Below are 25814 nucleotides of genomic sequence, written 5' to 3'. Positions count from 1 at the left end.
TTAAATTTTTATTTATTTTTGGACAAGAAAGAATAATAATATAAAAAGAAAAAAGAAAAAATATTGGGTGGGTTTTTTCAATATAGAATTGGGCCGGACATGGGCTCAAGCTTGAAGTCCATAACCCACTTATTCTAGTTCTAGAGGGATCTCTACCTCTATCTCTTTCTGTGTGTGTGTGTAGTGTAGAGAGTCTGGAAAGCCCTAATAAACCGTCTTTCATTCAGAGTTGAGAGTTGAGACTCACTCTTTGTTTGTTTGTGTAAAAGTGAAAGTGAAAGCGGGGGAAAAATGTCGATTAGAGTGCTGAATCCAAACGCGGAGGTGCTGAACAAATCGGCAGCACTCCATATGAACATCAACGCCGCCAAGGGCTTGCAGGATGTCCTCAAGTCCAACCTCGGCCCCAAAGGCACCATCAAAATGTCTCTCTCTCTCTTTCTCTCTCTCTCTCTCTCTCTCTGATTCTCTCTCTGATTCTCTCTCTCTGTCTCTGTCTCTGTGATTTTTGTTTTGCAGGCTTGTTGGAGGAGCTGGCGATATCAAGCTTACTAAAGATGGCAACACTCTTTTGAAAGAGATGGTCACTTCTCTCTCTCTCTCTCTCTCTCTCTCTCTCCCCTTAACCCTACATCTTTCTCTTTCTCTTTCTCTTTTACAATGCACCATTTCTTCATTTTCTCTCTTTTTTAATTAAGTTCTATGAAATTTTTACTTAGGGTTATTGAAAAACAAAAAACTAAATTAATTTGTTTAGCGTTAAGTTTTAACAACTACTTCATTGGATGGAAAATATGGGATAAATTAGTTAGTAAGGCTCTGTTTCATGGTTTTAAAAAAGAAAAAAAAAAAAAAAAAAAAAAAAAAAAAAAAAAAAAAAAATTTCAAAATATAAACTCGGCTTGGTTGATTGTTCGTTTTAAAAAGCGTTTTTACTATGTGATTTTTTTTTTAATAAAAATTTTAAAGTAATTTCTGAGCATTGGATCTCTATTATGGTCACAATGAGGTTTATTGTGTCATCCAAGAAAATGCACTAGTTTGTTTTTGTGGTGATTTTATTTACTATAGCAGCTCGGGCTTTCAAAAGTGTGCGTGTTGCCAGTGTTGGCTTTCAGTGGCTATATATTTATTTATTTCTGTGTGTTTCTTCTCCCATAATAGAGGTACATGAAACTTACCAATAATAATAATAAAAAAAAAAATTTATTGATGATAGAGAGCATGATGTTAGATCAGATAGAATGGCAGAAAACAATGTATGTGGCTGACTTAGATTGGTTGACGAGGATCCATAAAATCCACCCCAATTTGACTTAGTTGATTTGAGTTGAGTTGGGTCAATTCGAGGACAATAAAGTATTATAGACTAAGAAGTATTTTAATGACTTTGTGTGATTGTAATTTGTTACTTCCTCACGAACATTCAGATGCTAGCTAATGGGTGTATCTTTCTAAATTGTGTTTCATTGCTTGGTATTTCATTAATGGTTGCAGCAAATTCAAAACCCAACAGCAATCATGATTGCAAGGACAGCTGTTGCCCAAGATGACATCAGTGGTGATGGCACAACTTCCACTGTGATCTTTATTGGCGAGCTTATGAAACAATCAGAACGATGTATTGATGAAGGTCAGTGGTGAATGAATTGATGCTGTGTCAAAATCTGGGAATCTACTGGAGCTCCCAAAATTTACTTTAAATCTTGAAAGTAATGAATTTATTAATTGACAGACCTTTAACACTTGAACTTGTGCTGAAATCATCTTTAATCACATTCTGTAAATGTAATCAGGATTTTACTAGCTCAACAGTCTCTTTAGGTCTACATTGCCTCCTAGCTCAATTGGAAATGAATTTGTGTTGCCAGGTTTTCCCAAAAGACCCCCCACCCCCTTCTTAAAAAGAAAAAAGAAAAAAAGGGAGGTGGTAACTTTGCTATTCTTTCTAGTTTTCTGAAAGGAGAAACATGTTTGGTGGTTGAGACTTATGGATCATTGTAATCTTAGAACTTAGCTGTGTTGTTCATCTAGTATACTCTCTGTGTACTTAGTGCATTCCTTTTTGTTCAATAAAATTTATTATTAATTTCTTATCAAAAAAATAAATATTTATGCTCATGAAACTTATTCTTGTTCCAGGAATGCATCCCCGTGTCTTGGTTGATGGTTTTGAGATTGCGAAAAGAGCAACTCTCCAATTTCTTGAAAAGTTTAAAACCCCTGTTGTTATGGGTAATGAGCCTGACAAAGAGATTCTGAAAATGGTAGCAAGGACAACACTTAGAACAAAGGTAACCTGTAATCTCTCTTTTAAATTTTCCATTCAAAGCATGAGGTGGAATGGGAGTAGGTTTCGTTTTGTATTTTGTTTATCAAAAACTAGATAAAAGAATTTTATTAAATAATTTATTAATGGTCTTTAGATCAAATGGCACCTCCTGCCCATATAAATTAGGTGGAGAAGAAGGTCATGGGGTTTTAGACTAAACGGGTTCTTTCTTGGTAAATGACCTTATGGGTTCATGAGTTGTATACTTGTATTAACCTATCCCCACAAAAATCCATTATTTATGATTTGACTCTGACATTTTGTTCTGTCTGCAGTTGTATGAAGCACTTGCAGATCAATTGACGGACATAGTTGTTAATGCGGTGCGTTTTGTGCCCTGAAATTTATTTATGACTGCATGAGTTTTCATAAAGCTATTCAAGCTCCTTTTTTTCATCTAGTTAACTGGCTTATGCAGTTAGCAGTTTGTGGTAGAACTTTACATATTTTTGTGTAGTAAGCTGTGGTTTCTGTATGACAGGTGTTATGCATTCGCAAGCCTGAGGAAGCCATTGATTTGTTTATGGTGGAGATAATGCACATGCGGCATAAATTTGATGTAGACACACGCTTGGTATGTTTATCTTTTATAATGTTGGTTTGGGACCCTTTCTTTTATCATGAATATAATATGGATTAATTCTGTTGAAAAAAAAATTGGGTTCTCAAGTTGTGAATTTTTGTATTTTATCAACTCTAATACATATGCAGGATCTGTGGTCATTTATGTGCAGAGCTTTCTTATCATTTACTTTCTAATTTTTTTCATAAAGCATTTGTATCTGGAGGCTGAATCTATGCCTCCTGTGTGATGACATTCGTGGTTTAATTGAAACAATGCTTTCTGCCCTAGAATTGTTATGGACAACAATGTATGCAATTTTATTAATACAGAAAAAAATTCAAGAAAGTATTTTATGTGTATGTATGTATTTTGGTGGTTGAACTCATTGCAAGTGATTAAATGGTTAATTCTCTATCTTTTCTCACTTCCAGTTGCTTGGAAGAAACATTGCAGACATGATTATGTTTCCATTTCACTTCTACCATTAAGTTCTGAATGGTTTCTTTGTATGCTGTAAGCTTAATAATAGATTGACCTATATATGAGTTATCTATAATTGTCCCACAATTTCTCATTTAAACTATGTTCATTGCAAATGATTAAATGGTTAATTCTCTATCTTTTCTCACTTCCATTGCTTGGAAGAAACATTGCAGATGTGATTATGTTTCCATTTCACTTCTACCATTAAGTTCTGAATGGTTTCTTTGTATGGTGTAAGCTTAATAATAGATTGACCTATATATGAGTTATCTATAATTATCCCACAATTTCTCATTTAAACTATGTTCATTTTTAGGTTGAGGGTCTTGTCCTTGATCATGGCTCCAGACATCCTGATATGAAGCGACGAGCGGAGAATTGTTACATCTTGACATGCAATGTCTCTTTGGAGTATGAGAAAAGGTAAATATTGAGAAGCATAGATAACAAAGAAAGGAAAGAAGATGACCTATGTTGAGATTTTGAAGGATTTTATTTTTATTATTTCAATTTTGTTATTTTTAAGTTGATTTATATACATCTTATGTATGTAAAAATATATGTTTATGACTTTATGTACTTCCTCTGTTTCAGCTTGTTAGTCTTCTATTCCATTTTGGGAGATGTCAATAAATAAATTTCCCAACTTACCATTTATTTAAAAAGCCAACCCCCCCTCTTTTACTAGAGTGTAAATTAAGGAAGGGTAGGTCCTGAAACTTGTACATTTTTATTTAAAATACAATGCATTAAATGATGTTCCCTTAAAATGTTGGATTTTCTCAATGGGACTAACAATATGGGATGAAGAGAGTATATAAAAGTATGCATGCTTTTATGTATGTTTATAAATGGACATTCTTGTGTGTGTAATACTTAGTTACCCTTTGTATTTATTTATCAAAAAACAAACATGAGTTGTATTATGGTTGATAATATGTCAGTTAATGTGTGCTCTTGATTTTTTATGCCATTTTCTGAGCTACAAGCAATGGGTGTAAGTAATGAGCAGTGTCATTTGTCTTATGATTATTATATGTGCTGTATATTTTGTTCATGATGTTGTCTCATCTTGTCAACTGGGTTTTTTCTTTTGTTACCATACTTGTTCTCCATACCTCTGTTATTCAGCCCATTAAAACCACTATTTATCCAGAAGATAAAAACCCGGTTCTGATAAATAAATAAAAGAGATTTTAGCATATATTTTAAGTCAATTTCATTATGAGTAGAAATGGGAGTCTTGTTTATTATCTATTTCCTTCAAAATAATAGGCAAAAATGCAATTTACAGCCGCTAACTTTGCCCAAAAATCATTTTAGTCTTTTAAGTTTGAAGTTGGTCATTTTACTTTGTCCTTTAAGTTTAAAGTTGGTCATAGAAAATCTTTTTAGCCCTTTAGTCCTTAAAGGACTAAAATGATTTTTGGGCAAAGTTAGTGGCTGTAAATTGCATTTTTGCCAAAATAATACAACTGTATGGAAACATTTATCCTGATCATATATATATATATATATGTATGTATGTATGTATGTATGTATATGCATTAGATCCAAGGTTAGCATTGTGTGATTTTATCAATATTGTTTGAGAACATAGTTTAATTAATACTTTTCCTCTCAGTGAAGTAAATGCAGGCTTTTTCTACTCAAATGCAGAGCAGAGAGAGGCCATGGTTGCAGCTGAAAGGCGTCAGGTGGACGAAAGAGTTAATAAAATCATTGAACTAAAAAATAAGGTAGCTACTTCTAGTTGTGTCCTTGTTTAGATTGTAAGCATATTAGTGTAGATGTGTAGAATTTATGGTTTTTGATATATTGCTAATTCTTGTGGTTGCATGCAGGTTTGTTCTGGTAATGACAATAACTTTGTTGTCATTAATCAAAAGGGAATTGATCCCCCATCACTGGACCTTCTTGCGAGGGCAGGGGTAAGCTGTGCACCATTGTTGTCTTGTTTCTCACTTATTGATTTAACTTTGTGTTTGTTTAATCTTTCAGTGTTTTCTGAATGGTCTCTTTGTGTTTAAATGGATCCCATGCTAGTATTAATTTTGATCACTTTGTTGTCAAATTTAATCCTCAATCAATGTTAGTGAATAAAACATGGGGCGGAACTAATACTTGATGCCATACTACTTCCTTTGAGATGCTAAATTTACATGTTGCAAATCATTGTTATCTAGTCATTCTAGTCACTTATTTGATGATTACTGTTCAGTATATAATCATGCTGTAAACTTCTGTTACACATGCCTGGTGCAATATTTGTTTGAGTATGAGGATTACATGAGCAGCTGTTTTGCATTGTAAATTTCTTGTAAGCTTATTAGTTATACTATAATTTGTTGCATTTTGCTTTAACTTGTTTCCAGTTTTCTAATTCACCGCTTTTCTAGATTATTGCCCTTCGGAGAGCAAAGAGGAGAAATATGGAACGATTGGTTTTAGCCTGTGGAGGAGAGGCTGTGAATTCTGTAGATGATTTAACTCCTGATTCCCTTGGTTGGGCTGGACTAGTCTATGAGCATATCCTAGGGGAAGAGAAGTATACCTTTGTTGAAAATGTGAAGAACCCTTATTCTTGTACAATCTTAATCAAAGGTACTTGAACCATTTTTATAGCTTCACCTAACTGTTAAAAAGTTGGACATTATTGTCATTATTCAACCACTTGACCAGAAGGCTATTGCAATATCTTTTTTTGGCCATGCTTTTATGGTATGTGTTATATTATGACCATGGGTAAACTCAGTTGTGATTTAATCCTTATTGCCATCATTGATGCTGCAGGGCCTAACGACCATACAATCGCCCAGATAAAAGATGCTGTTCGTGATGGTTTGAGGGCAGTCAAAAATACTATAGAAGATGAATCTGTTGTCTTAGTGAGTTTCCTCTATAGAAGTTTCTTGGAATTTGCATGAAGATTTTGAACCTTCTGTTCATACCAATTCAATAAATATTGTCATGTTAATTTCCTCGATAATGTTTATCTTAATATCCTTGATACAAATAACTCTTGCATATGTAAATTACCCAAAAAAAAAAAAAATAGTATTATTCTACAGTTTGCAATGTTCTGATCCCTCTTGAAGTAAATGCTGAACATGGATTTTTTTTATTTTTTATTATAAAAAAAGTGATAGATGAGAAAAGTTTGAAATTTGACATAGTCTTCCATGATATGGTAGACCCCATAGGTATGATGGATGCTAGATTAGTGTGACCTAATTCCACTTCCTGTCTTAACATAATCAAACCTGAAGTTGTTTAGACTAGCATTTTTACAAAGCTTCTACTGTGAGTTTTATCAGAATGATTGCAACAAGGGGACTGATTTGTCTTTTTAGATGGGGAAACATACAGTGGGATTATAGGATTTTGTTTACATGCCTAAGGTTTGATTAAACACCTGATGGAAGGAATTTTTTCAGTTGTTCAGGTGCATATATCTGCCAATTGAATTCTTACTACAATTTGTTCGCTGGGAATATGAGTAGGCCAGGTTACAAAAAGATTGAGTCTTTCTTGGTTAGACATGCTTAGTAGGAGACTGTTCCTTCATGTTCTGCCACCCTGCACTGGAAACTTGCTGGTTATTCTTTGGATGCTGTATTGGTGTTTCATATTCCCATCCTAGAGATAGGAACATAAATTGAGAGATCAAATCCTCAACAAAAAGGAAAAATAGAGAGATCAGGAAAAAGAAATAGGATGCATCAGCAACTATTACAATGGCTGAATTTTTTTTTTGTTTATTTATTGCTGAGTAATACAAAGGCCAAATTCGTTGTTCATTAGCTCCTGTATGTGCTCTTAACTTAGATTATTGTTTTGAATCTTGAATATGGTTGGCTGTTGTAAGACTCAGCTTTAGACCACGCTTGCATCAGTGCTAGTTGTAATAATGGCTTGCTTTACTGGTGTATATTTTGGATGATGAAGTATGCTTGTCTTTTGTTCAGGGTGCTGGAGCTTTTGAAGTTGCTGCCAGACAATATCTAATTAACGAAGTAAAGAAGACTGTTCAAGGGGTAACAAAATGTCTCCCAAAATTTTCCCTGCACATAATTTTTTTTAAAGCATTAGTTATCTCTCTTGATCATTTTTGGCGTTTACAAACTTGGATCAGCGTGCTCAACTTGGTGTTGAAGCTTTTGCCAATGCTCTTCTTGTGGTGCCCAAGACACTTGCTGAGAACTCTGGGCTTGACACTCAAGATGTGATCATTGCTCTTACGGTATACTTTCTTTAAAACTTATATCCATTTTTTTCCGTATTCTTTCCGTTACTAAAAATGGGGCAAAATGAGAAGAATAAACATGTTTGAACTTTGTTATGCCAACTGGATGATCAGGGAGAGCATGATCAAGGGAATATTGTGGGATTAAACCAGCACACAGGAGAGCCTATTGACCCCCAAATGGAGGGAATTTTTGATAACTACTCCGTGAAGCGCCAGATCATAAACTCAGGGTAAGTTGGAAGTTGTATTTGAATTATAATACTTTTTAACTCTTTTGCCCTTTTTGTAATATTTTATTTAGTCTGCTTTTGTTATTAAATTTGATCAAGGGACTTATCTAAAAATCCTTCAGTTGGATGAATTTGAATCTCTCTCTCTCTCTCTCTCTCTACATTTTTTTCCCCCCGAATAAGATAAATGCCATCATGCTCTTAGTTTCATGTGCCATATCACCTTGTGAATGGTGGCATTCTCCAGTACCATCATAAGAGCTCATGTTTCCAAGGAAACATATGGAGGTTTTCTTTCCCAAGTTTTCTTTAAATTTCATTGTCAATTTCTGACCCTGCTTTTATGTTTTCTGGTTTTACATAAATGAGCAAATGCGATGTGCTACTCTTCTTGCAGGCCTGTAATTGCATCCCAGTTGCTATTGGTGGATGAAGTAATTCGTGCTGGGCGAAACATGCGGAAACCAAATTAGCTTGTGATCTGCTTGAGGATGCATGTTTGTCATGTGGAGGTTTTATTCAATGAGAATTCTTGAACTAACTTTATGTAAAAGGGCTCTCGTTTTTTGAGGATCATTATCTAGGGAATCTTCATATGCATCTGATGGGGAATTTTGTTTAGTGTGTATTGTGTTATAAATCTTTATTTCTCTAGTTTCACGGTTTTTAATGGGTGGCCTGTCATGAGGAATGTCTTGTGGGCATTTACATCTTTAGAACCTTTCGTCTAAGTTGGCACTTTGGGGGAAAAAGTTAAAAACGACATTCATGATTTTAGCTTCATTGTGGCTGTTGATGCGAATATGTGAATTCATGTGTAACCCATTAAAAATTGTCTCAATTATTTGATATTAGTAGTAATATAATATTTGAAACCTCTGTCAAAGGGATGAGAGTATTTTAAAATTTGGTGGATTATACCAATTTGATTTATATGACAAATTAGAATGAGGGGATGTCAGGTTTCTGCTGGTGCATGTGCTGAGCGTCATAGTAAAAAATGACCATGGGAAGGCATCCATGATGAATGGATAGCAAGGTGGTCAATTCTGTACCGTACCGCCGGTATATACCGGACCGGTCATTGCACCGGTACAGATAACCCCTTCTTTTCGTACCGGAAAAAATACCGGCCGTGTACCGGCGAAATCCGGCTATTTCGGCCTGTAAATGAATACCGGGCCGAAACACAAAAAGTCTAAAGTCTCATTTGTAGGGAAAGAAAACAGAGAAGAAGGAGAAAAGGAAGAAGACGGCGATGAAGCAGGGGTGGCGCCGTGAAGCAACTTCTTCTTCTTCTTCTTCTTCTTCTTTCCTTTTTTTCTTCTTCTTTGTCAGGTCTGTCCGTCTCCCTCTTTTTTTTTTTTTTTTTTGCTAAACCTTTTTTCCTTCTTCTTCTTCTTTGTCAGATTTGTCCGTCTCCCTCTCTTTTTTTTTTTTTTTTTAGCTGAACCTTTTTCCCTCTTTTTTTTTTTTTTTTTTGCTAAACCTTTTTTCCTTCTTCTTCTTCTTTGTCAGATTTGTCCGTCTCCCTCTCTTTTTTTTTTTTTTTTTAGCTGAACCTTTTTTTCTTCTTCTCTGTTGGTCTGTCCATCTCCTCTCTCTTTTGTTTTTGCTTAACTTTGTTATGTATGTGGTGTGGTTTCTCACTCTCCCTTTCTTTGTTTTGTATTTGTTTTTGAAATTTCCTAAGCTCTACATGTGACTGCAGGACACTGACACCAGCTGCCAAGCATTGAAAATATTGAAAGCATTTAATTTTTCAATAAAAGATGAGCTCCAACGTGAAAGCTCTCTCCATCACTACTTTCAGCTTTGGCCTTTGAACCCAAATGATGTGACATAATGTATATGTATTGCTATATTGCCAAGGTATTGCAACAAATTTATATTTTAAACAATGCTAATATTACAATATTTTAAATAATTTTTGTCATAATTTATAATATGAAGAGTTATAAGTGATAAAAATGTAAACCCACATGTACTCACAATTTTTTTCACCCCTCACAACTTATCATATGTTGTGGTAAAAGTTAATAACTCCATAAAAAAATATATAAAAAGTTGCAAATGTGATATATTGAGTTATTAGAAATATAATTTTGTAAATTATATAAAATATTAAAAAATAGCGGTAAATCCGAAACGGTACACCAGTATTGACCGGTATCTGAAATATATCGTACCGCTGACCAAACCGGTACAGCCTCCGGTACGGTATTGACTTCCTTGATGGATAGGGAAAGATGAAGCAAAAATAAAATGGAACTCTTCAATATTTAATATTCGGTGATGACCATTTTTTCTAAGGTCCGTACAAGGCTAAAGCCCAATCATTTAGGGATTTAGCCTTAAATGATCCAAACTCAGCATAGCTTAATGGGGAAATTGGATGAGTCTGGTATTAAGGGCGAAGAGAAGGCCTATTTTATTTTGAGCTTACCCAAGGCTTAGAAAATGTATTTTGCCAAGTGGGTTGGGAATACTTGCAAAGTCCATAACCCTATGTGCTAGCCACAAACATAAAAGGGAGTATACTAATTGCCTTGAACCTTGAGAAAGCATTTAGACTTCATTAAATGCAAACTAATAAGGTCCCTTAAATTTAGCAATTTTTTAATGGGGTTGTTTATCCTAAAAGGGCACTAGTAAAGTTGGTTTAATCAAACAGATTGCCCAAAATCAGTACAAAATCCTTTGGTGGGCTTGACAACAGGGCTGAATGTTTCATCATAATTCAAGCCGAACTGTTGCAAATACCCCTTTGCCGCCAACCTAGCCTTATACCTTGCAATTGAGCCATCACTTGTTTCTTCAACTTATACCCCTCATTTGCAAGTGACAAGCAATTTTAAATGCGGGAGGTTCTTTGAAAGTGAAATAATTGTAGCTTGAAGCTTTGGGTTTATGAATTCCTAGCTTTGACGTAGTGACCATGGGATGAGCATTAGCAGTTGAAGAGGCAAGTTTAATGGGGAATTTGCAGATGAGAGTATATTCTAGACAGGATGTGAAGAACGAGAGTCAATAGATGCTGGAGTAATAGATTGAGAGGTTGAAAGTGAGGATGACAGAAAAGGTAAAAGAGAGACAGAATTGAGAGGTGTAGTTGCAGGTTTTGTAGTAGAATTTGAAGGAGTAGAATCAAGAGAGCATGATGAAAACCAAGAATCCAAATCAGAAAGGGAGGAATGAGAGGCAGTTTTGACAAAGGTAAATAGGTCTTAATTGAATCTAGCATAATAGGTTATGTAAATTTTATGATTTGAAGGGTCATAGCATATGTAGCCTTTGTTAAGGGTGGATAGCCTAAGAAAAATACATTCTGCAGACCTGGGATGGACTTTATGCTTATTGTAGGGTCTAAGAAGAGGGTAACATGCACAACCTAAAGTCTTAAGGGCAGTAAGATTAGGAGGAGAGGAATGAAGTCTTTCCCAATGAGACTTAAAAGGCAAATAATGAATAGGGTAGTCTGTTTATGAGGTAAAGGGCTATGATAAATGCATAGTACCAAAAATTGAGAGGGAGATTGGCTCTATAGAGTAAAGTAAGACCTGTTTCAACAATGTGTTTGTGTTTTCTTTTGAAGACACCATTTTGTTAAGTTACATGAGGACAAGAGACTTGATGAAGAACTCCATAAATAGAGCAAAAATTCTTAAAAGCATTGTTTATATACTCCTCCATCATTTCTAAGAGTTTGAAGTTTAGTAGAAAAGTAATTTTCAACCATGGATTTAAAATGATAAAACACTTGCAAACTTCAGTTTTCTGCTTAAGTAAGAACATCAAAGTGAACCTAGTGAAATCATCTACAAAGCAAAGAGGTAATGGGTGCAGGACCCAAACCATCACTTATGAACAAGTTCCAAAGGGCTAGTAGAATTTTGTACATGTTTATTCAATGGAAATCTGTGCATTTTAGCACTTATACAATATATACATGTTGAACAAACAAACTCTACTTGACTAAGAGAAGCAGAAGAACATCACTAATAGCAGAATGCAAGATCCTAGAACTAGAATGACTGAGTATATTGTGCTAAAGCAACACTTGATCTTGAGTTATGGTAGAAATTGCAGGACTTTTAGATGTAGATTGGGTGGAATATGCAGTAGTAGATGATAAAGAAGAGGCTAGAGGAATGGGATAGACACTATCCTTACTTAGGTTGTTTGTAAATGACTTTCCCGGTAGGCAAATCCAGAATTGAGAACTGATTGGAATAAAAAAAACAAAAAACATTATTTTGTTTGCACAATTTATGAACTGAGTGTAGCTTAGAAGTAAGTTTTGGGACTCTTAAATGTTTTGCAATTGAAATTTATGAGAGGAAGTAAGAAGCTCACCATGACCAATGTGTGTTACTGGAAGTTCTTGTCTGCTCCCAACTGTAACAATCTCATTTCCATTGGTAGGCCATTGTCAGAGTGAAAGATTGGACAGATTGGGAATGAAATGGTCAAAAGCCCCAGTATCTGTCAACTAAGAAGCGATCCCTTATGACTCAGATGTGTTAGTGGCCCTGGCCATAACAGCAAGCTTTGATGGAGGGTGTCTACCTTGATAGGCGAGGTTCATCTTGTAGTAACAATCAATGGCAATGTGGCCAATTTTACCACAGATTTGACAGGTAGGTCGTTGGTTTGTGTTAGGACATATGTGTTTTCACTTGTTAAAAACATATGTCACTTATTTATGTAAATTGGCTAATCCTTTGACAAAACGCACTCTACTTGTAATTGGGTAGTTCTAGGTGTTTTTAATACTTCAAGAAACAATGTTTCAAGGTCAAGTATTGAAGTCATCAAGTCTGTCCAAGAAAAAGCAAGCTGAAGTGCAATTTCATTAAAGCTCGACACCTGCTCGATAGCTACCTCGACACCTGCTATCTGTCGAGATTTAAAAATTCAGATTTTTTGATATGATTTTCTTGGGATCCGTGAATATGTTTTTGAGCCTTCTTTTCTCCAAACCCTAAACATATAAAATGATTGTTTTAAGAGCCGTCAAGTGTGACACAAGTTGCAAATTCATTGAGCAATCTCTGTTTAAGCAAATTGTGATCAAAAGACGAAATTCTTGACCTAGTTCATCTTTCTTCAAGAAGTTGCTGTGTATTTGCACCATAGGGTTTTGTGACCAAGCATCTTCCTGATCTTCATCGTGTAGGATGAACTGAAGAACTTTGCAGCCAACCTTTCTTCCTTAAGTTGGTGTTCTGAAGTCGCGTATTGAGATCCGCGCATTGGTTAGTCACATACTTGGGAGCTGTGCATCAAAGGTGGGAAATTGTCGTTACAGATCAAGTCCAATTGGGTATTGGGGTAAGAGTTCAACTGTAGGTTGGTAAGGTACTTGGGATTCCTTTACTTGTAACCGCTTGATTTGATAATAGTGAAGTTTCAGGAGTGGTGACCTGAAAATCACCCCGTTGGGTTTTTGCCGCGAGGTTTTCCCCATTCGTAAACAAATCACCATGTCATTTAATTCCGCTGCATATTTAGTTTTTTGGTGATTTTTTTGTACTTCCACGCAATTGTATGATAAATTGATTAATTAATAACTTGGCTAATTAATTAGTTGGTTTTATCACAAGGGGTCATTCAGTTTGTGGCCTTTCAGTTTGGGTTTCCAGTTGGCCTCGGTTGATTGGAATTCAAGCTTTGATTTGGATTGAAGCCACTATACTAATCATAACTCGAGCTTTGATTCTGATTTGGATTGTAACCACCATGTCCACTGAAATTAGTTATACCACAAAGACCTCTATATGCTCCTCTTCCTTTACCTAGAAAGAAACCTTCAAATTGAGAGTTGACAGCCATAGCCAAGGTGTTTGACTCAAAAATCCTGATCCAAATTTCTTCTTTATGGCTCTTTCTTCTGTATTTGAGCAAAGTATTCAATTCTTTAATGGAATGAATGTCACTTCTAGTTCTTAGGGCCGAATTGAAGGCATCAAATTTCGAAGACAGACCATCACAGGTGCTATATGAAGCAATTCCTCATCATCTAAACACAAATTGCAGTTAGCTTGTCATGAGTCTTTGAAAATACACATCAATCCTATTGTTCACTTTCTTGATAGCAATCAATTCATTTTGAAGGTTCATGATGTGAGACCTTGAAATGGAAGAGAATCTCTTTTTCAAAACCTTCTAAATGCTTTTTTCAAATTTCATCCCCTTAGTAAGAATGAGAATCAAGGTGATAAAGTGGAATTGATGAATGTGAAAAGTGCTTGTTCAACTCTTCTAATCAAGGTTGTCAAAATCGGAATTTTACGTAGGATCGCAAGAGGTAGGTAGGATCGTGGATTGTAGAATCGGATCGTGGATCGTAAGATCCTACTTATTTTCAGATTTGAAGCAAAAAACTCATTAAAGGTGTGTTTGGATACCGTTTATTTTGTTGAAAGTGAAAAATTATTGCTGAAAGTACTGTAAATAAATGTAAAAGTTAGTTGAAATAGTACAGTGTGATCCATGAATAGTGCCAAAAAGTGTAGTGGGGTCCAAGAATACTAACAAAAATAAGCTAAATAGTAAAATAATTTTCATTTTTCATCCTAACTCAAACGCACACTAATAGTGACTTTGTATATTGAATAATCATGTAAATTATGAATCTTCCATAAAAAATAAAAATAAAAATAAAGATTTTGATCATATGATGTAATTTGCATATCCTACATCGCTATGTCTATACTAATGAAACAAATATATTTAAGTTTTAACGTAATGTATTTAAAAAGTTCAATGAATGTTTAATTAGAAACCAACAAAGTACCAAAATACTAGCACATTTTTTCCTTCAGTAGCAGCTATTGAACCCTCATCATCACATAACATTGATAACCAAATAATACAATAGTGATCACACATTCACACTATACACATGTAACTTATATTTATTTATTTAATCTATAAAGGAAGGCATTAGAATTGTTATTTCATTATTTTCATTAAAATCTGTACCATCATCTTTTGGTCTTCTTTGTTAACTGCTCATTCGAAGATAAATTTTTCAAACTAATTTCTTCTTTTACATTTGATGGTTTAGGTATTTTCTCTTTTATCTTCAAGCTTTATATAACAAATACCAACTCATTCAAAAAAAAAAAATTAAACAATTTTCTCCTTTTTTAGTGTACTTAAAGTTGTACTAATTTTAATAGAGAATTCTCAACTGGGGGATAATATACTAAAGTCATTTATTCTTACTATTTCAAATGCACTTCAATTGCTTTTACAACCTGAAGAGCTATATGTTAAGCTCAATATTCTTATAGCAAAAATTTTCAATTCAAGAAAGTCATCTCCATATGAGTCTCACTACCTAGTTGATACATTTATGAAGTACAATGTCTTAGTCTTGAAATTACAAATTACAACTTATAAAGATGAACTTAAAAAAAGAAAAAAAAAAAGGATTTTTACGTTTTGGTAGGATCGGTAGGATTCCCTACGATCCTACATGCGATCGTATAATTTTTACGATCCTTGTGCGATTCTAAATGTTTTGGTGAGGCAGGATCGTAAAATCGTGCAATCCTACGATACAGATCGTGATTTTGACAACCTTACTTCCAATTAGCAAACTCATGATTAACCTCTATAGTAGGATTACCAGAGGAGTTCTTAAGAAATTGATTAGGTGTAGTAATTGAATCATCAATGCCACCAATCATTGAATAGGTTTTTAGAATTATCTCGATTTGATGTTTCCACACCACGTAGTTGGTGTAGTCCAGTTTCAGTCATCATACTGGACATGTTGGAAAGTAGTAACCAAGACAAATTGATTGATGGATTAGCATCTATGGAAACTGTGGATGAACTCGATGAACTAGAGGTTGGAGAAGATTTAGAATTTGTATTGGCCATGAAAGTCTAATATCATGAAAATTACAATTGACTAATAGAGAAACTGTTTGTTTGTTTGTTTGTTTTTTTTTTTTTTTTTTTTTTTTTTGAGAAGAAAACTGAATTTCTATTGATTAGTGAAAATGAGATTTACAAATCTTGATTAATTGAATAAGAATATTAGTATAAGACGTTCTAAAAAAATGCTATTTTAATATATTAAAAAGTTACTTTATTTATTTTAGCACATCACTTTACAATACACCATACATTATATGTTCTATTCTTTTACCATTTTATTTAAATAATCTTTTTTTAATTCTTTTTATGTTTTCTTTTTTGTTGTTCCCAAAGTTTGTGTGAAGAGATTGAGGAGAGAGAATGTTTGAATATTATTAATTACTTCCCAAGTCCCCAACGGTCAAGAAGAGTGACAAAATTTTAAATAAAAAAAATAGCCAAATATTTATACAACATCTATTTGTACAATACTAGTATTAGGTGTGCCAAATGCTAAAAAAAATGCTAAATTGCATTTGGCACAAAAAAACACTCATCATATATGCTAAAATCCCATTTTTTTGCAACATGCTATATTAAAATTCTACTAAGAGCATCAGCATCAATTATTGCAAAAGTATGTCATTTTAACACATCAAAAAACCTACTCTAGCATTAGTTGGTGCAAAAGTATGTCATTTTAACACAAAAAAAATCTACTCTATTCATTTTAACACATAATTTTATCTTTCTTCCTCTCGGTCTATGGTCTATCTTCTCTGAACATCTTTCTTCCCTCTTCCTCTCTCTCTCTGTTCCACCTTCTCATACCCATTCACAATCACAATTAAAAAGCCCATTTCAAAACCAATCTATCTCCAGCCAACCAATAGAATCATCCAAGAAATCAAATGCAAATGTCGTCATCTTTCTCCTCACTCCTCCATGTTCCCACCACGTCGATCTCATCTCCACCATTGACCATGTCGATCTCCATGGCGAGGTTTGAGATACTCGGCAAAACTTAATGATGAACATGAACTGTGGACGCTTCCAAAAAGTTTCCCATTTTGCGGGTTTGGGTCATCACACATTGGGTCCTTGGCGACGTGACTCTTATGTGCTTGTGTATTTAGAGTAGGGTGTGTGTGTGTGAGTCCCTTTTTCTTATTTTTATTTTAGAAGTCACTACCAACCATTGATTTTGTATTAGGTGTGAATGGTCACCTAGATATCTAATTTATTTTAAGTTACCTAATTAATTAAACCAAATTTAAAGGTTCATTAATTAAGGTAAACCAAAAGTCTTTGAATCAAAGATCTTGGACTCGGAAGTTTGGTTACATGTGGGGAAGGTGTTAGGCACCCCGCAAAACCTATCCGAAGATAGTACCTCATTTTAATATATTCTAAATGTTAATTTTTATGAAAAAATAGAATACTTGGCATTTTATTTATTTATTTTTTAAAAGGTTTTTGCGAACAATATATATAATATATATATAAAGAGAGAGAGAGAGAGAGAGAGAGAGAGAGACACACACACACACACACACACACACACACGAGTAAATATTTATGTATAGCTAACATGTGAATATTAACTCCAACAAAATATATACAATCAAGGCATGTGAGATATATATATAATTAGCACGTGAGAGAGAGCATACAAATATACTATACAATAGCATGTGAATACTAAGTACTATACAAAAACAAACACAACATAAAAAAAGAGATGGTTGGAAAAGTAACACCTTGTTGTCATCCCTCATTTTCTGGTTGGAAGAGTAGCCGTTTCGGCTACCGCAGTTGTGTATTCCATTGCTCCCTTTTCTTGTAAATAGTTGTAAGGGCCTTTTTTGAGTCATGGGTTGGACTGGGCTACCTCCTGCGGTGATGGGCCTGAGTATTCTGAGTAGGAGAGTTAAGACCGGCCCAACTATAACTCACTTTGGGCCGGCTTGTGTGTAAACTAGGCCTCGTCTGCCAGGAGCGTGCTTACGGCAGGCAGAGCTGTTGCAAATGATTTATGGCAGGCAGATAAAATAATAGCAAAAGAACAAAAATACAGTGACCTTTTCTTAATGAAAAATAACCAAGTAATCTCTGTTTTATACCAATCACAGTAATGGCAACGGTAGTTATAACAATAGCTTTACAAAAGAGATAGAGGATTAAGTGATGATATGAGTTAATCGAAAATAAATGTCAAGTCAGGTTTAGGTCTATTGGGGGGGGGGGGAGGCAAAGACCAAGGAGGAAGAACGCCTCCTCTCAATGAAACTAATCTCCTAGGAAAAGATCCTGCCGTGGAGATTAATGACTTTGAGGAAACCGGACCTAAATGGTTGGTGCCCAAAGGAATCTCTTTTGTTTGCTTATCTCAAAGAGAGTAGGATTTCGAGGGAGAGAGAAGGAAATCGACCTACTGGTGCATGCCCATTGTATTATCTCCCTCTGTTTTCTATTTTCCTTCTTATCTTTTTTTCTTTCCTTTGTTTTTCTTTTGTTTCCTCTTTCTTAGTGATACTCTGTTTTTTGATCCCCTCTACAGGGCACGGCAAGGGTCCTTCTATAGGGCCTGCCGTGACTGGATTTTACCACCTTACCCCTTAACCGCCTATGTTTGGTCTAGGCGTACTTGCCGACCACCAAGGAGTTCGTCTGTGTACCACTTACCCTCGCCAGACGGAGGCAGGTTTGTTTTGTTTTATTAGTGCACCGTGGCATTCTTTCCTGCCACGGTGTAAATGCTTTTCTCTCTCCTTCCCTCATGGCATGCACCTAACGGTCCCCCCTCAACTTTGCCTCTTTTGGATGGTCTGTCATCCCAGCAGGACGTACCTCCCAAAAGGGCTTGAGCAGGAGCTACGGAATAGATATTTTTCCCTCTCCCCACCACCAAACCACACCCCCTTACCTTTTACCTCTGGCCTATGGCCCCACCACGTCCTATATTGGCTGGGTACTGGCTGCTAGTGCTTGGGCTTTGCACGTACTTTCCTATCATGTATGTTTAAAATCTGCCTGCTGCTTATGCATTTGCCACGATCTAGAGCTTTGTTTGCACAATTTGCCGTGCTTCTTTGTTCTTTTAAGTGGACCATTTCATAATTTATTGCTCCCTTTAAGGCTAGGCTTCATTTGATACTGGGTTTTACATTTCCCTTAGCCTATTTCTTAGTTGCCCTCATGTCCTGCTATATTATTCTGTCATTCTTGCTGTAATGACTTGGTCCTGTTGGTCATCTTTTAGACCTGCCGTTTTACTCTCTTCCCTAAATGGCTTTGCATGACCATGGGCTTTCTTACTTAGGGCTCTTGTGTCCTCTTGGGCATCCTCGATCTATTTACTTGTTTTGGGCTTCCTCGGCCCATTTACTTGCTTTGGCTTCCTTGGCTTTTTTCTAACTTTGTGTTCCCATGGGCTTTTACTTACTTCATTGGGCTTCCCCGTCCCAATTACTTCATACTCATCCTTAGGGTTTGTGGGCCTACCAACAATTCCCTACTCTCTTTGCTTACATTACTTTGAGCCTGTCGCGGCTCATTCTTACTTTTTCACATCATACACTGCCCATGGGTTGTTATTTTCTCTTTCCGGGCCCTTCGAGCCCACTTGCTTCCTCAAGGCCCATCTATTTATTTTATGGACCTGTGACCCATTATTCCTACCGCTTGGGGCTTAATGGTTTTATTCTTTACTTGCCACTCCTATTTGCTGCCTGTATTACTGGATTGGGCCTCCTTCCTCTTTTTTTTTTTTTTTTTTTTTGTGTTTTACAAAATGACCCTCAACAATAGTCACTATCTTTCAATACAAGTCATTAGTTTTTTTATTTATTTGTATAATTTATATTTTATTATATTAATTCAATATTTAATTATTTTTATTTTAATTTATGGTTATCCACATTGTGTTCTTTTCTTAAGATTTACATTCATATTAACAACAGTATATCAAACAAATATAATCTGATCATGAATAAATGTATCTATTTCCCTCTGTTCCATCTATGGACTTGGTTTTTTTATTTTACTTATTTAAACGATGGATTCGTCAGATTTGCTAGGATACGAGAAGCCTTTATTTATTTTATTGAAAAAAAAAAAACAGATAAGATAATAATGGATAAGATAAGATACGAACTAAATCCGTGGTAGTACATCAATTTTGACTTAATCCATATTCATCTAGATTCTTATTTTAGAAGTCAGTGTATTTGCATCTAATATGTTCATTATTTTTTTATGTTCAAAATCGATTAGCAATAGTTTTGCTATTTTACTATTTTGATTTCGGTGTGCAATTAAATCTAATTTTTTTTTTGATTGGATCTACACATTTTTGTTTTTTTGGACCTTGTTGTCATCTCCCATTTTCTCATTTTTAATTGTGTAAAAACATGACAAAAAGAAACTTATTTGTGCCAAGAAATGTTAGGGACAATGTAAGCTCACTGGGTGTTCAAAGACTCAAGAGAAAGAGCCTTTTGAACACAAATCCACAAATTACAACTATTCTAGAAAAAGGCTAAGAAATAAAAAGGTTACACCGTGAGCTATATTATGTTGGAAATGCCTATTTTTCTTAGAAAATATTTTATTATGAGATTTTGAGAATAACAATTTTTTTACGTGGTAAAAGTGTTTTATGAAAACATTTTCTTCTTGAAAACTCTTTTTTGAAAACTTGTATTTTTTAAAGGAAGCAAAAAAAAAAAAAACATTTTTGAAAATACATTGGAGAACATTTCATAAAAAGCTTTGAAATCTTTTTTTTTTGAAGTTTCGGATTTCTTCAAAAAAAAAAAAAAAAGAGTTTGGTTTATATTTTTTGAGAAAAAAGATTTTTGGTTTTTAAAAAGAATTTCAAAGGGAAAAATATGCCCTACGAAATGGTCTAAAATTCAACACGATCCAACAGTTGAATCAAAATGTCAACTTTTTGACCACACGTAGTTAGGGTTTTGGTCTTAGTTGTTGAAAAATGGATTTTTCAAATGTTGTGACTTTTGGATTTACCATTCAAACATATTGAACTTATTTTCACCTTTTTGGCTTTGAAATCCATGATTTTCACCTTTTTTTAAAAAAAATTTTTGATTTTTTTTTTTGGCCTTTGTTTTGACGCGTAAATTGGGCTTGGACAAAATATGGTATCGACATAAACCTTTTACTTTTATTTGTAATTCTGTGAGCTACACAACTGAATTCAAATTGGCTTAAAATAATAGTAATCAAAGAAGAAGATGAAAGTACCAATGGTGGGGAAAGATCTTTAACAGAGGTGAGAGAAATATGAAACTGACAAAGAGAAGGAAGTGTAACACGATGTGAGAGGAGAGAGGAGAGATGAATTGAATAAAAAATTAATTTATTTTTTAGCATTTGGTGTCGGTACCATTCAAAATTTGGAATGATACTGTTCATCCATGCCAATTTTTTTGTCATTTAGAACATCTTATGTGAGATGTTTTTTGATGTTTGGTGTGCTAGATGCCAAATATTTGGCATTTGGCACACCTGATGCTAGAATGGTACTATAGCATGTTGTAAAATCAAATAATATTTTTTTTCTCTCTCTCCTCCCCCTCTTATTTATACTTTTTCTTTTATCTCTTCTCCACGTGGATAGATTAAGGCCATCTCTCTTCTCTCTCTCTCTCTCTCTCTCTTTTTCCTCTCTTTCTCTCTTCTGGGTTGAGATCGACATTCTCTTCCCTCTTGTATTTTTCTTCTCTCTTATCTCACACTTGTAGGAAGTTTTTTTTTTTTTTTGGTTGTTGTTACTGCTTGAAATCAGTGTTTCAAGTGGTGGTGGGGCTGAGATTGACGGCTTTTGCAATGGTGTCCTTCTCTTGCACACTAGCGAATCCATCACTAGTGGCCACTAGCCTCTCTCTCTTTTATTTATCTATTTCTCTCTTTTTTTTCTTTTCTTTTCTTTTTTTTCTTTTTTTCTTGTTCTCATTTGTCCTATGGTGCTTGTGTGTTGGTTTTGGGATGGGTTTTGTGGTGGTTTTGTTGTCTCAGGTGGTGAGTTCCAATGGTAGTGGTGGAGGGTTATGGGGGTGATGGCTGGTGGTGGTGGGATGTGGGGATGATGGACGGTGGTGCTTGGATTGGTTTGGTTTTTGTTTTTGTTAATTTTTTTAATATAGCTGAGTTTTATTATTATTATTATTTTAATGTTATGTAATGTTAAAATAGAATATTAGATATATAGCGTATTGTAAAATGATGTACTAAAATTGATAAAGAAAGTTTTGGTGTGGTAAAATGGCATTTGGCATAGCACGCCTAATGCTAGTGCTCTAGAAGGTTACTATAACAAATGCCTAATAAATCTGGCATTTGACACATCTCATGAAGGTGATTTTTGGTTTTGGTGTGACAAATGTTAAAAATTTAGTATTTCATACACTTGATGCTCATGCTCTAAGAATTTTGTCTATGTTTTATGTGTGTGTGTGTGTGTGTGTGTGTAGGACTAGAGTTTTTTGGATCAAGATCCTAGAGTTCTTAGGATACTCTTATCACATAGAGTTCCTTAAATCCTGACATTTCCTTTTGTATTTACAGGTCCAGATGATGCCAAGTTAGAATTCCACTAACAAACCCATTTATTAAAAAACCCACTTTGACATTAACGTTTCCACATAGAAGGCTGGCTTTTTGAAAGAAAATAGAGAACTCATAGTGTTCTTTCTTTCTATCTATCTTACTACCTCTAAGATTGGGCTAATTTTGGTCTTAGTTTATCATCATGTTACTGGATCTGAACTTTTTTTTCCCTTTCGAAAAAAAAAAAAAAAAAAAAAAAAAACGACAACAACAACAACCTCACCCATGGCCGCATCATCCATTTCACTGCCTTAACTTGTATTCATTTTCTTCTTAAAAATCCTGCTGCATTCCCGAATCATTCTTTCTCCTTTACACGGTTAGTGAAAGATCCAAAATTTGAGCCCAAATTGCTTCATATGGTGATGCAAAGGTTTGACAAGTGTTTTGGATGATTGAGGAGCGATGGAGTCTTGGCTGGACAGACTTATAGTATTTTCTCTCTCTAGAAACGTTAGCATTAACGTCAATATTAACAATTAATTGGGTTTGTTGTTTTTAAAAAATTATTATTTTAATGAGTTGTTAGTGGAATGTTGACTTGACATAATTTGGATGACTTGGCATAATTTGGACCTTTAAATTAGAAAAGGAAAGTCAAGATTTAAGGAACTCTATGTGATAGAGTATCTTAAGAACTCTAGATGATCTTGAACTTTATGTAGTAGAGTACCTTTGAAACACATGTACAATGCCTTTGATTGTTTTAGGTTTTGTTTCTCCAAAAAAAAAATTTGTCCAGTGGTGTTACTAAGTTAACAAATTTTGTTATGTGAAACGATACGTTTGGCATAATGAAAACCGCACTGTTTCTTTATCTTCTGTTTTACATCGTTAACTCAACTGATAATTTTAATAGTTGAAGAAAAGATTTGGAGATCAATCTCGTGTCTAGACCTATACCAAAAACTGATTGGTGTTTTGGTCTGATGATAAAAAAACTATCTTTAAAAGTAGTCGCCATAAGTTATAACTCTAAAAAAAAAAAAATAATAATGGTGGCAACAACGTCCATTTTGTGCTTGAGGTGAGTGTCTTTTTATAAACGACATGATTTCCTTTTTCTTCTTGACCGTTGAGACTAATGTTCAGGGCTGCTGTGGCTTTAGCTTCACGGCCGTTGGTTCTGGGTGAGGCAAAAATAATATTTTATAATTAATGATGAGAATGAAAAGGAGATACAGTTTTTTTTTTTTTTTTAAAGAAAAAAAAAATGAGATGGGTTCAAGACTTCAAGTTACACCTGGTGTAACTCTTATGGAGTTATACCTTTTTTATACCGTAGATTTCTAATAGATCCAATGGTTGGAAAAATAGCATTTAATGATTATTTTGTTTCTCTTCCTTATTTATGACAAATTAATTCTATCCTTTTTTCTCTCTCTTTCTTGCCCAATATAAAAAGAAATTCTCTTCTTTCTCTCACCTATTTTCTCTCTCTTGCTTATCCAATAATAAACAAAATTCTCTACTTCTTTCTCTCACCGTGATCTGAGCAGAGGAAGAAAAGATAAAACAAAATGGTTTTTTTATGAATTAAAAAATTTACCAAATTAAGAAGCTTAACCAACACTTTGCAAGAAAATAAATCCCATGAGGCTTTTTAAGCTTTAATTTTGAGATATTTTTTCCCCGTTTAGGAGACTTGGTTAATTGGTTTTGAAGTAGAAATATAAGTATGATGTTTGAGTAATGTTTTTTATGAGGCTTTGCTTTGTCTCTGTGGCTGTCACCTCTATCCATAAAGTTTTCTATCATTTTTTTTAAGAGAGTATGTGAATTAGGAGATTAGGAAAATTGAAACCTCAAAACCATTTGAAACACAAAATAAGTCTAACAAAGAAGAAGGAACGTTGTCTAACAACAGAAATTTAAGTCTTTCTTTCCATTTTCTTTACTATTTCTCTTACGTTTCTACATTTTTTTTTTTCCTGAATATCACTTTCCTTACACTATTATGAGAAAGTTATTTAAAGGCATACTATTGTAAGAGTATGTGGCGGTTTGACATGGAGGCATTGCCAGCAGATCTTATTCGGAGGTATGGTTCTAAATCTAATGCACACATTAAAACACTAAATTCTTTGATGCCTTTAAATAAAGAGAAATGTTTTGCTGTATTATATACTACATCTTCAAACATTTAACAAAAAGAAAGGTATTTATGATTGTAAGAACTTATAGGCCTCTAGCCATCCAATTGTCAATTTGTCATACGATGAGGGTAAACATTAGGACGAATTTGAATTACAAACAAATTCTAATTGGATCAAATTTGGGTAGTTTCTATCTTATTGTAATCTATACAATCTGATAAAATTTGGTTTACTATCTTCATCCATTTTTCTCTACTAATGTTTTTTATTTCTCCTTATTTCTGCACTTTCTAGCATCCTTGAGCGTAATTGATTTTTTTTTTTTTTTTTTTGGGAAATTTGTTAGGAATTTAGATACAATAGTACTTACTCCTTGTTAGGAATTTTTTTTTTTTTTTTTTTTTGAATAGGTATAAGAGAAGTGATATTCAGGAAAAAAAAAAAAAAAACTAAAAGTAGAAACGTAGGAGAAATTGCAAAAAAGATGGAAAGAAAGACTTAATAAGGAGAGAGAAAAAGAGACATAAGAAATATTTAATGAGGAGACTATTAATTAAGTAAGTATTTAATGCTGTAATGGATAATGATACTTTGTTTTTATCCGTTGGATCTCTCATAAATCTACGACTTAAAAAAAATGTAACTCTTGTACAGTTACACTAGATGTAACTTGAACCCATCTAAATATATATATATATATATATACACACAACATGTTATCAAAATCTACTACAAAGTTAACAAATAAAACTGAAAAGAATACAGAATTATTCATGCCTCGAAAAAGGAAGGATAAACTTTACTAGAGGATACCAAATACTTACTTAGCATGTTTACTACCATTCTAGGACATTTAACTTGGACCATCAGTTATAAATTCCTTTCATTTGGCATTTGATGTTATGATTATCAAATTGAAAAAAAGGTTGTAAAAAAGGAGAAAAAAAACATGTTAGAATTGAAAGGAACATGCATTAGAAGTCCAATGCACAATTCAAAATCATCATGTTGACTGCCCTCAAAAGAAAGCATAGAGAAAGTTTTGAGATTGTAACTAGTTTTCAGAATGGGCAACGGCCATAACATAAAATCATAGTGCATTAGGCTTTTTTTGAAGTGCCATACAACACTTTTTGAGTTAATATCTCACCATAAACTTTGTCTTTTCTTCATCTAGTCCAAGTGCATGATAACAGAAACGATGTGGCAAAATAACCTATTTCAACAACTTTGGTCCTTGGTCCCAATTATGGAATCTTATTAATTATTGACCCACCATCACATGATAGTTTAGATTAAATTATAGACTACCTTGCAATTTAAGCTAAAGTTTTCTTTATTTTTAGTAAAT

General features: G+C 34.2%; 1 protein-coding gene across 1 annotated transcript; it reads left to right on the top strand.

Moving 5' to 3' along the window:
* The first annotated feature begins 159 nt into the window (after positions 1–159).
* Positions 160–8642, top strand: LOC112033760 (T-complex protein 1 subunit zeta 1). The gene is made up of 15 exons (XM_024066537.2): positions 160–425; positions 520–583; positions 1498–1633; positions 2143–2294; positions 2608–2655; positions 2814–2906; positions 3697–3803; positions 5005–5119; positions 5225–5311; positions 5780–5984; positions 6174–6268; positions 7349–7417; positions 7516–7623; positions 7741–7859; positions 8257–8642. The coding sequence occupies exons 1-15, from the start codon at positions 292–294 to the stop codon at positions 8330–8332; spliced, it is 1608 nt and encodes a 535-aa protein (XP_023922305.1). The 5' UTR covers positions 160–291; the 3' UTR covers positions 8333–8642.
* The last annotated feature ends 17172 nt before the right edge of the window (positions 8643–25814 follow it).

Source organism: Quercus suber, unplaced genomic scaffold (genome assembly GCF_002906115.3).
Source record: "Quercus suber isolate HL8 unplaced genomic scaffold, Cork oak 2.0 scaffold_278, whole genome shotgun sequence".
NCBI lineage: Eukaryota > Viridiplantae > Streptophyta > Magnoliopsida > Fagales > Fagaceae > Quercus > Quercus suber.
This window is presented reverse-complemented; position numbering and strand designations above follow the sequence as displayed.